This window comes from Apium graveolens, chromosome 2, assembly GCF_009905375.1.
Source record: "Apium graveolens cultivar Ventura chromosome 2, ASM990537v1, whole genome shotgun sequence".
NCBI lineage: Eukaryota > Viridiplantae > Streptophyta > Magnoliopsida > Apiales > Apiaceae > Apium > Apium graveolens.
The window spans coordinates 731,856-744,349 of NC_133648.1; the positions used below are offsets into that span (position 1 = coordinate 731,856).

The 12,494-nt window shown below is 35.9% G+C and overlaps 1 protein-coding gene across 1 annotated transcript; it reads right to left on the reverse strand.

Moving 5' to 3' along the window:
* Positions 1 to 747: 747 nt before the first annotated feature.
* Positions 748 to 2,923, reverse strand: LOC141706563 (polyphenol oxidase, chloroplastic-like). The gene has a single exon (XM_074509315.1). It carries the CDS (start codon positions 2,839 to 2,841, stop codon positions 1,051 to 1,053), a length of 1,791 nt encoding a protein of 596 aa, XP_074365416.1. The 5' UTR covers positions 2,842 to 2,923; the 3' UTR covers positions 748 to 1,050.
* Positions 2,924 to 12,494: the final 9,571 nt, after the last annotated feature.

Sequence of the window (12,494 nt, forward strand, 5' to 3'; positions counted from 1 at the left end):
ATTTCAAACTCATATCTTATGTTTGGTTCATGATTTTTATTCACCGAAACCCATACCTGAAGCCCACTAGAAATCAGATTTGATACCTAACGGGAAAGGTGGGTATGAAGAAGGGGTACAGGGTATCAGATTTTTTTTTATTCATCTTTATTTCTTCGATTAAATACAATTTTGTACACATATTTTAAATTTGAAATATTATTTAATTTTAAATAAAGTCATAATAATATTTATTTAATGCCAGTTGTAAGATTTAATTTATTAAAAAATATTAAATTATTATTTAATTGGTTAAATTATATTTTTCTAATCAAATACATTTTTGTGTAAATTGTGTAAGAACTTGCTTTTAATATACATTGTATACTTATATATAATATTATAATCAAAACTAAGATCTCGATTATATTTAAAATAAAACAAATTCATTGCAGCACTAAACCAAACATATAATATGAGGAATCATTTATCATCCTCGTACAGTCTAGTCCAATCCGATTTCTGATTTAAAACTCGTACCGGCTTCTTCTAAATCAAACTACCCCTTAATATCACCAATGTACTTGCAGACCTTGATGGATTATTATACCATTTTTAAGTTAAAATTCATAATAACGATAATAAACCCGTGCCAACTTGTAAACCACTACACTTAACATAAATTATTGTTAATGTGCTGCAAAGTAATATTTTATCAAAAACAGATAATAGACAAACATGCTCTGAAAAATAATATAATACTCAAGATTTAACATCACCCGAAATCAACGAAATCGTCCGAATTTATTAATATCACGTGGAAAATCACTCACACAATTCAAACCGAATACCAGGAAAGACAGATTACAGTAGCACTAAAAAACACAATGCAGACCCACCCCACCCCACGGCTGTCCTAGTTGGTTAACAGACTTAGTAGTTTATCGGCCCAAGATCACAAATTCAAACCCTCCGGAAGATACGGAAGTAAGTGGATTACATGCTCGATGGGTATAAGTGTGCTAAGTACTTATTCGAAACACAAAATACTCAACAACATAATTATTCAGCTCAAGAAGAGATGATGATCTTGGCGCCTCCAATGGTGACCTTGCCTTTACCGGTTCTCGGAACCAAGGCCACCACGATATTGTCATCATCATCGGCCCCCACGTCCTCCAGAAGCTCAGTTATTCCCAAACTCATAGAGACTTTCACTCTATTATTAGATTTGGATGGCACATTCGAATATGATCCCGCAAACTCTGCATTGTTAGGTCCGCTCTCCACCTCATCTTCGTCGTTAAGAAAAACATCGAACTTAATGTACTCGTCTCCGTCGTATTCAATACCATCGATCACGAGTATCTCCTCTTCGTCTTCTTTCTCCTCTTGGCTCCTGGACTTTTTCGGCCTGGGAATCGTAACTTTTAGCAGGCCGTCCAACACTTTCGGGAAGACTTGATTGGCATTCGGAAAAACTTGAGGCATTTCAGCAGCATTTGCCACCCCGGACTTTTTTCCAAGTCCCTTGCCTTTACCTTTTTTCGGGGGCTTACGAGCCCCCAGCCACGGAAGAGGAACATCCTGATAAACATACCCCATCTTCTTAGTATCGACACAGTCTCGGATTTTGACTCTCACTAGCTTCTCATTCTCGTCGTAGAAAAGAAAAGCCGAATCCAACCAGTCAGGATCCTCGATATCTTTTCGATTTTTGCCAGGTAGAGTCTTCCAAATGTTCCACATTCTATCCACATTCGCATGATGAGAATAGAACAGCGGGTCTCGGCCCGCTGAAAAAAATCTTCCCATGTCCTCACCGTATTTTTGTTCCGGATCACCAGTCCATATGTGGAGCTGAGTATGCGGCTGGTTCTCGAGTGCCCCGGCTGCCTTAACCTGCGGTTCTCCTCCACGGTATGCTCCTCCGAAAAACAGTTCAGGAGTCTTGCTGCTCGAAACCATCTGCGTATACATTACTCGGTAATTAGCCTCGATAAGTTCGTTACCTACAGGACTAGGATTCGACTTGCTGTAGTTGAGATCAATTTTGAGCGGTGGCTGGTGATTGTCATCCCGCAACTTATCATACAGTGGAGAGGATCGATCAGCAAACATATCCGGGATCGGCATTCCATCAGGTGAATCCCAGTTCCAGTAAGGTATCGCAAACGTAGGATCACCTATCAATTTCCCCAATATTTTCTCGTAAAAGTATAAGTACCATCTGTGAAACGGAAAGAACAGCCACGAGAAATGAACATCCATTTTAACATTCGGGAAGCCAACCATTTCATAAGCCGAATCGCAATAAGCGCAATGAATTGCAGCTTGTTGTGCGAAGCTATGTGGATGGTCTTTAGGCAACGATCTCATTATCTGCATTGCCTTATTATACTTCTCGATATACTTTTTGTCAGCCAGTTGCGCTGCAGGCCTAACGCGTAACGGCTGGTTAGTCGGAAAAATAAAATCACTGATGTTAGGGTTCGGAGGAGGGCAGCAATTCGCATCTTTAATGTTGGTACAAGTAGGCAAAGTGTCTGCATTGCCACACTTTGTAGCGTCCACCGGAGACGCGAACGCGGCCTGGCTAACAGCAGTTGTACCGTACAGACCTCCCAAACCTAATAAAATATCCCTTCTGTCGAATTTTCCTCCGACATTTTTGAAGCTGTCATTGGCATTTTCTTGATCATTAGTATTGTCTTTTGCGGCTCTGCATGCCAGCGATTTTTTAAACACGTGTTTGCGGTTTTCGCGGTTTAAGAAGAACTGGGAAGTGGAAGAGTTGTGAGGAGTGGTGGTGTTTGCGTAAAGATGGGAAGCTTTGAGGGGTAAGAACTGAAGAGAAGCCATGGATGAAGTGTGAAGTTTCTTGAACTTGACTAGGGTTTATATAGCAAGCCGAGACCAGTTTTCCAGTTTTCCAGTTTTCGCATACTCATTCACCTAACAATGTAGATGAAATTGACATGCATGGGGTCAATCATTGACTTCTGAATTACCATGCACTTATCTAGATCTAATTGCAAAGCAATTTTCTCTAACATTTTGTTTTAACCTAATTGCAATTAATATATACACAATTGACCAATGTAATGAGTTGGGTTAGTCAGTTCAATGGATCGGGTTTGGATCGGATCAGACTAAATCCATATTCATATCCATTTATTTTTTCGAATTCGGATCGGATCGGCTCCGGATTTTTTATAGGCCGATTCATATCCGGATCCGTTCGGATCGGATATCCGCTCCATTTATGTATATTTATTTTTTAACTTCAATTATTACAAAATCTTTTTAAAATCAATAATTTCGAAAAATATTAAAATAAAGGTAGAATTAACGAAGTCCAAAGATAAATTGCGAATTAAAATTCGCTTTTTGAAACAAACATACTACTGAGTTGTACATTATTTTAATTCTAACAATGAAAAAAATTGATGCTGCAAAATGAAAGTTTTATATGAATTGAGAGTTTGGTTATGCGGCTCTAAAAGGTAAAATAACTAGGGTTATAGAAATGGACTAGACTATGGAGATCGAACCGAACGAAATATAGATAATGGGACTTGACTCGAGGATAATGGGACTTGACTCGAGCATAACGGTACTTGACTCAGAAATAAAAGTGTTATATGAATTGAGACTTGGGTTATGCGGCTTTAAAGGTAAAAGAACTAGAGTTATAGAAATGGACTAGACTACAGAGACTGAAGTGAACGAAATATAGATTATGGGACTTCACTCGAGGATAATATGTTTAAAATTAGAATTATTAAAAAATATTTTTATTACATTATATATATATAAACCAGATCGGGTTATTAACGGATCGGATCGACCTAAATCCATATCCGCTCCATTTATAATCGGATTTTTCTTATCGGATCGGATTTTTAATAGGTCGATCCATATCCACTAAAATGGTCTCGGATCGGATCAAGTCGGATCAGATTTTCGCTCCATTGACAGACCTAAGTTGGGCTATGATCTAAGGGGGATAAGTGTAGCATAATACAATTATAACGGCACTAATGTTTTATCGTATCATGTTCTGAATTTGATTCTATCTTGGACGTAAGAATAAGTACTTATTTTAATTATGGAGTGCTCGTGTGGTAAATTTTAAAATAAGTAACTTATCATTTAAAATATATAAGTGACTTATAAGTGATAAGTAGATAAAAACTTATAAGTTATATAAGTGTTTGGATAATTTACTTATAAGTCATAATTTTTTTTACTTAAATGAGTTAAAATAAATAATTTTTAAATACAATTTTTTCTTAATTCTTGAATTTTTAAATTTAAATAACATTTACAAACATATATTTTAAAATAAAAATTAATAAAAAAAGTGAAAAATTAAAATAAGTTGAGAAAAAATACATTGTTACTAATATTCAAATTATCAGTTTATAAGTTGTAAATTCAATTTAGAAGTGGGGTCGACAAACACTCATCGATAAGTACTTACGGGCTTATAAGTCAATAAATTACTTATTTGATGGTGGTCAAACAGGCCCTAAGTCACCGCCCCTTATCTCCTAATTGCGATTAGGACACTGATGCTGATGCTGATACCAAAATGATTATTCACGTGGAGATCTCATTCAAGCTGCAAATCATATATCATATATCTACCTAACAGTCCAACACATCCATGATCCAACTGCCTCGTCCTTGTTACATTAGTTTTTGCTCCTAAGGAACACATGATAAATGAGAGATGTGGCTTTAACTGTTTAGCAGACCTTCTAGTAGGGTTTCAATTAAAATACTATATCTCCGACAGGATTTTGTGGTTGCAGATAAGTCTCACCTAACAAGATTTCGGATCAACAAAAAAATTAAGAGCATGTGTTAGAGATTTTATAATCTGGCAGCAAACTTTAAGTTAAAAACTTGTGTTATGTAAAGGGTAGTTGGTAAGTCGGAGGCCATTAAAAAAGACTGCCCTGATATCTGTTATAGAAATCGGCCGATTTTTCAAAAATCGCCGACTTATCGATCAAAAATCGGTTAAAAATATTTGTCCAATTTGACCGATTTCTGATAAATCGCCGATTAATCATCCGATTTTTTAAAAATCGTCCGATAAATCATAAATCGGTACCTCAACCGAATAGTTTCGATTTCCGAAATCTGTATCACTGGTCATGATTCAAAATGAACTTCAAAATTTTTTATAGGTAAATTCTCGATCTTACCCTTTAAATTGGTTTTTTTATAAATGATATGTAAAATAGTTTTAGCTTTCGAATGACACCATTTTATACTATTATTTTATTCTATAATATACTTTTATTGTTAAATACCGCTAGTCAAATTTTATAATTTTGGCATCATTCGAAAAAGTTAATTTGAAAAGGGCGTCATTGATATTTTTTTTAAAATATGTTATTTAAATTTAATAACATCTCAATATGCTTTTATAATTATCGTATCATATATGTTAAAAATATATAGGGTGTTAGTATATTACAAACCAATTTAAAGTAAAAAATAAAAAGTAGGTAATTTGTGATTAACGAACAGAGATTAAAAATCACGATATTCGTAATAGGGCTGTGTATTCGGTTATCGGTTATTTGATAATTGAACCGAATTATATATTGGTTATTGGTTTCCGAATAAGGGAAAGTATCAAATCCGTATAATAAACCGAAATAAATTAAGTTATTTTACCGAACCACAATAAATATTTCGGTTAAAACCAAAAGTTGAATTAGAAAGAAAAATTAAAATTAGTCCCTGAGCATCTTGTGTTTAAATGAGAACCAACCTTAAAATAAAAACTGAGATTCCGTCTCGGTTCTTTATTTATTTAAAAAATAAACTTTCCAATTAGATAATATACACGTAAATAATTGTTTGTATTCCTAAAATAGAGAAATGAAAAAATGTACTTGAATTGAAATAAATAAGATTTTTTGTTATTTCGTCAAGGATGATACTCGATTTTTGAACCCTAATTACACTCAATTTGATTGTCCTCAAATTTATTCGATCAATTATCATGTTAGGTCACACACACTGTAGAGGGGGTGAATATAGTGTATAATACAATCAAATCGAACTTTAATATCTTAAGTAACAGAAAACAAACTTTATTGAAACAATAAACTCTGTTACAGTATGGAACTGTTACCTCTCAGTGATCAACAAATATCACGAGAGCTGCTAGGGTTACAATGAATAATCTTCTTGAATATGATAACACTTATAGTGTAAACCCTATGTCTGTGTTTATATACTACACAGTTACAAGATAATCGCTAATTGATATGGAATATAATTCTGCTTCCTAAAATATATCAATCAGATATCTTTTCTTCCAAGTATTCCATTTTTCACGGAACTCCTTCTTCATGCATATCTCTTCTTATGTTTATCTCGATCTTCTTTCCTTTAATCAGCTACTGTCCTTATCTGAACATCCTTCAGCACTTAAGTTCTGATGTCTAACTTCTGATGATTATCTCCTGATAATATAAGTATTGATATCCTTAGGTCTTGACTTCCAGTATAAGTACTGATTAATGGTTAAGTACTGACTTGTCCTGTTAAGTAAGATCTCAAATCTAAACATAAATCATATTAGCCATGACATTATCAAATATATCTAACAATCTCCCCCAACTTGTAAATTAGCATAATATACAAGTTTAACAGATATTTGATGATATCAAAAACATTAGGTACAAATGCATGAGAATTAGACTAGATAACTACAACTTACAGTCCTTAAAACTTTACCAATATTTAACTTCTGATAACAACTTCAGTCTGTTCAAATATCAGAATTTAAGCAGTTGTAGATCTTTGACTTGGCTTCATTATCTGATCTCTCTGATGTCAGGAGTTGTTCTGAGATAATTCTTCAACAAACATCTCTCAGCATATCTAAGTTCATCAATCATTCTCCTTTTGGCATCTTTAAGTTATGCAGTATCTTCACCAATTTAAAAGATTGCAGCTCTGAGATCATTGATCTTTGCTTTTCTTATATCCTGATCCAGTCTGATCAAATAAGCTTTATCAGACTCAAGATTGAATTCCACAGCCCTGTACCCTAGAAAGGTAGTTACAATTTGAGCAGAATTGGGCTTCATTTCAACTATATCACCCTTGTGATCTCTGTACTTTGGAACGTATGTGCTGTCAAACTTAACAGAATAAAGCCTTTTATGTCTCTGAATCTGATCCTTCAAATAGTTTGCAGCAGTCCCTGTCAATCTGTCATCCACTTAAAGTAAGAATAGTACATGCTCCAATTCTTCAAAATACTTCAACGGAATGGCATTTTGTCTTATATGATAAACCCTACCATCTGTCATGAAATACAACAAGATGTATTCTTTCAAGTAGGTATGGTAAACCATTTGTACAGATTCCAGTTGATTCAATCTCTCAGGAGTTGCTCCAATACCTGGTTCACTCAAGGAAGTTGGATCATTGGTAGTGTTCTGTATTCTTCTTTCATCAGCACTTCCCAATCCAGTTTTATCTCTTGCTTCCTTTCCAGTTCTACTTTTGCTTCAAAACCACTTGCAGCAGTCTTTAAAGATTGAGTCTGTTTTGCTTTAGTGAATCCTGGTAGGAGTGTCTTTGGTCTAACTTCTGATATCAAGTTAACTTGAGCTGCGTCAGAGGTTACTTGCTTCTTCAAAATATCAGAACTTACAGCTTCTTGACTCTGAACAACTTGAGCCATGTCAGAGGTTATTTTAAGAACTTTTCTTGAAGTCAGAGCAAGATCATCCTTTTCATCAGTAATTTCTTCATTCTCAGGAGGCACATAAACCTTGATAGGTTCACCAACCTTTTCTTTACCCTTGGATCTTGGATCTATCTGCGGTTGTGATTTAGCCAATGTTGCTTCAGTATGTGTCCTTTCTTTGATCACAATGCCTTTGAGTTTTGGAAGTGGCTTTTTACCAGAAGCTTCAGATTTAGATGCAACTTTCTCTGATTTAAGTCTGGCTTCTTCTTCCATTAAACTCTCCAAGTCCATTCCTGGATTTTCCTGAAGAAATAATTGTCTTGACATTTCCTCATCAAGATCTAAAAGTTCATCAGAACTTATCCTTTTACCAGTAGCAGAACTTATTCTTTTCCCAGTATCAGAACTTGTCCTGTGACTAGCTTGTCTTGATGTGAATCCTCTATCTTGACTATGACCTCTACCCATTCCAGAGCTTCCTCGATCATCTTTTCCATCATCCTTACCTTTCATTATCTTGTCAGTCTTGCATTTGGACTTAATTACTTTCTCCCCCTTTTTGGCATCAGCAGGTAATAGAAGAGAGACAAACAATTCCACTGAAGATTGGATGTCATTAAGTTGTGATTGCTGAGAAGCTTGATTTTTCAGAATATCACCAATCTGAGTTTGTTGATGGTCTTGAGTCTTCTCAATAGAAGCAATCCTGTCAAAGATAGGTTGGAAGAACTTTTTCTTATCAATTTTCCAAACTTCTCCTTGCTTAATAAATTCTTCCTGAATCTTGTGTAGCTCTGCACGAGTAGTTGAATGAAGACCTTGTAGATGTTTAGTACTCAATGCAGTGACTCTAAGCTGGGTTTTGAAATCATCAGAATTTAATATTTCATCAGCTTTAGTCAAGTGCTCAGCAAGATAAATATCATTTGGAACACATGAAACTGAGTTCCATTCCTTAGTCCATTCCCGTCCTGCAGGAGTTTCACTCCAAGGTACTGGTGCTTCTCGGGTAACAAACTTCTTAATAAGTTCAGACTGAAGAATAGTTTGTTGAGGAGCATGTCCTGAAGGACCTGCTGCATCAGCATCTACAGTTGGAGCAACATCACCAGTATCTCCAGCATTTGCAGCATCAGAACTTAAAGAATCAGTATCTTCTGATAAGACAACAGTGTGTGTAGCAATGGAGGCTTCAGCATCCTCTAATTGCTGATCTGGTTCTAAGTTCTGATCAACAGCCATATCCTGATGCTCACATTAAGTCTGATCATCAGCATCATGATGCAGAGATGGTGTTGTAGATAACTCTGGAGTTGGAACAGCATCAGTAACAGGTGTTGTTGAAGGATTAGTTGCTGTTGGAGCTTCTAAGAGAATTACTTCAGGCACAACCAAGGTTTGAACATCAATATCAGCACTTGTGCCTGGATCAACAGGAGACACAGATGGTGTGTTAGCCTTTTCAGAAACAGCTTCCTTAGATGGGGTTGATGGAGAAGGAATGACTGTAGCAAATTCCTTGTCTTGTGAGATCAGAGATTCCTGATCCCCTTCCTTAACTGCTTCCTCTTCATCATCTGAAACTGGCCTTTTTACCCTCTGTTTCTTGTATCTCTTTGTTGATTTGGATTCCTTGGGAGTTTCAGGAACTGTCATTCTTCTAAGCCTTTTGAGAAGCCTAAATCCCCCAATTCCAGAATCCTTTTGAGAAGTCTCTTTCTCAGCTTCACCTACAACATGTTCTGAAGAAGGAACCTGGTCCTCAGTATCAGATTCATCTCTCAAGGTAATCCTCCTTCTCTTTTGAGGTGTTTGAGGAACAGTCTTTGTCCTCTTTGGCTTGGAGGATGAAGGCTTCACAGTAGGTGCTGAGGATGAGGGTTGAATAGTCTGTGAAGTGGAGAGATAGGATTTGAGATATTTCCTGAGGGTAGGTTGAGTAGAATGAGTGGTAGGTGCTGAGGATGATGGTTTTTGAGTGTTTGTTGTTGGTTGGACATCAGAGTAAACAGATCTATAAGTATGAGGATCAGCATTTACTAGGATCTGTTTTACAGACTGAGGAATCTGTAATGGTCTAACCACTGATTTCTTAGTGTCAGCATTTACCTGGTCATTAAAGTAGCATTTTGTAACTTTAAAAGTTGGGGTTGAGGAACTGACTAATTGAGGTTCATCAGTACAAAAAGTATAAATAAGTTGACAGAATCTAGCAAAATAGACAACATTTCCAATCCTCTGTCATCCTATCCCCAATAAAACCAATTATACCAGTTGCAAAATCAAAATGAGTTTGATTTATAATAGCATACCCGATGTGCTGACTCAGAATTGGGATAGCATCAAAATTCGAATATTTGTTCCCAAAAGCTTTAGTGATGCAGTGGAAGAAGAAGCTCCATTCTCTTCTGATATGAGCCCGTTTCAACTGCCCAAGTTTTGCCAAACTCTTTTCATACCCCAAATTTGCCATTAACTCCTAAAGAGCTGATTCTTCTGGAATTGAAAAGGTACAACCTTCTGGGAGATGTAGAGCCTTGCGTATTGTACCAGGAGTGACTGCATAAGAAGAATCACCCACTTCAAAAACAATACTAGGAGTGCCATGTCTACCACCATCATCAAAGTGCCCAGTCCGCCAAAATGTCAGAACTTGTAGGCTCGAAAAGACTGAAGGCTGGGTTAATGCATACCCAATCTCACTGTATGCAAGAAGATCTTGCACAAAATGCAATTCAGATGGAGCTTCAGCATGATCAAGAAGTGCAGCATAGTTGTTTGGAACAAACTTAGCTCCATCAATAATTAAATCCTTAGGTGCCATGTGAAAAATTGAGATTTAAAAGTGCCTATTAGGTGTTTGATAAAATGTCTGTATGAAAAACCAACGTGAGAAGAAGAGAGAAAGAGAGAGTAAAAGCAAGTAGAGAGAAAAAGTATGAAGAAAATAAAAGATTAAAGAAATCCTCTCTCTGTCGTACTTATACTCTGGAAAAAAAAATGTTACCGTTGGACACCTGTCAGACATGCAGTAATAACGGATAGTTACTGGACGCGAGAAAACAGTAATCATTACTTGCCCACTTGCCTGTTTTCAAGGAAAAACCGTTCCACTTACCCAGATATTCCATTAATCAAGGTGAAACATTTTTAATTCAAAATTGAAACTGTTCCCACTGATTTAATTATTTTTCACTGCATCAGTAATATTATGAAAATAAATCAAGTGAAAATGACCAAGATAAATCAGATGAGTAAGTGCTGATAAAGAAAAATCAGAACTTAAATTAAAACAGAATTTATATGGTCATCAGAATATGAATAATTATCAGGATTTATCAATGCATTACAAAATAACTTAGAGACAAAATCTTGAAACAAAAACAAATTTCATTAATATATCAAGAGAATACATTCATGAAATTGAAATTACATCAGTACTTATACAAGATTTTCCTAAGCTACTAAACCTAACATCAACAGCCTTAGTCCTAGCTCAAGAAGCAGGGCAAGGCTGATGATGAATAAAAACAGGAAGAAGAAAATAAATCATTTCTTCTTCCTACTCTCGACAAACAGAATGGCGAGTCGGATGATTCGCTCTTGCTGGCAGAGAGCTTCCAGCCTTTCCTCCTCCAATCGCTCCAGATGGCGATGGTAATCCATATAGAAGAACAGGAGGTGGGTCAGTACCTCCTGTGGGACAGAGTCCCATATCTCCCCAGGAATGGCCGTGACGTGCCATTCCTGCTGCCAATCAGCACAGCTTAGCTCCATATTAAATGTTTGGTAATTCAAAAACATGTTGTATCTGACCATTGTGTTTTTGAAAAAAAAAGTATGAAGGTAAGTTTGTGAGAAAGAATTTGATGGGAAGGCTGATGTTAAGTGGTTGCTTATATAGGCAAGTGAATGCCAGGAGACGCAAAGGAATTTAATGCTAACAGGTAGAATTAATTCTACTTCGTCTCCCCAGACTTGGAAAAAGAATAACATTCATTGGAAAGAGAAAACATGGTTAAATGCGCACAAGAAACAAGTAAAAGTAGACTGTTCAAGTACGAATACCATTAACCCTAACCATAGTGACTATTAATCTTCCACTTCAACATATTCTAGTTTGAACCGAGACTGTTATCAAATTTTATCCACAGATAAGTCAAGTAAAGAATTTAGACTGTAATATCAGAACTTAGACTTATATCAGAACTTAACAGTCATCAGAACATAATTTCTTAACTCGAAAAAGGAATGCTTATCTGAGTAAATCCTCATACAAGTTCTGAGTTATACTCTTCAGAACTTAATCTTCAGAATATGCAACCAGAACTTGTCCTCAGAATTAGTGCAAGGTGACACAATGACTGTTTATCTAAAACAACATAGACCACCATAGTAATTTTCATCATTCAGATGGAGTGATTAGTGTGTGCATCAAGCTAAATAGCAGACAAAGAGTAAAGTCTGATTCAATTCAGTACATCTTAGAAATAAGGCATAACTAAAATTTTGCTAAAGAGCTGTCATTATCCTGAAACCTACTGATGAATGAGTTCATGCTTGAGTCCACCTCAACTGTTTTGTGCTAATTTTATGCATCTTTTTAAATTCTATTTTACAGTGGCTTCTCAGTGTAAGTGAGTCACGACTGCTTATCAGAATTTATGCTATTATCAGAGTATTTCTCCAGTAATCATAGAGTGTGAAAAGTCACCAAGAAAATATTTTGTTTTTCTAATGCATATTTACTTAATACCAGCAATGCACTTGGGTCGTCCCT

Bases quoted from the DNA above. Each gene is read 5' to 3' on its own strand.
- LOC141706563 (XM_074509315.1), bottom strand. From the start codon at position 2,841: ATGGCTTCTCTTCAGTTCTTACCCCTCAAAGCTTCCCATCTTTACGCA.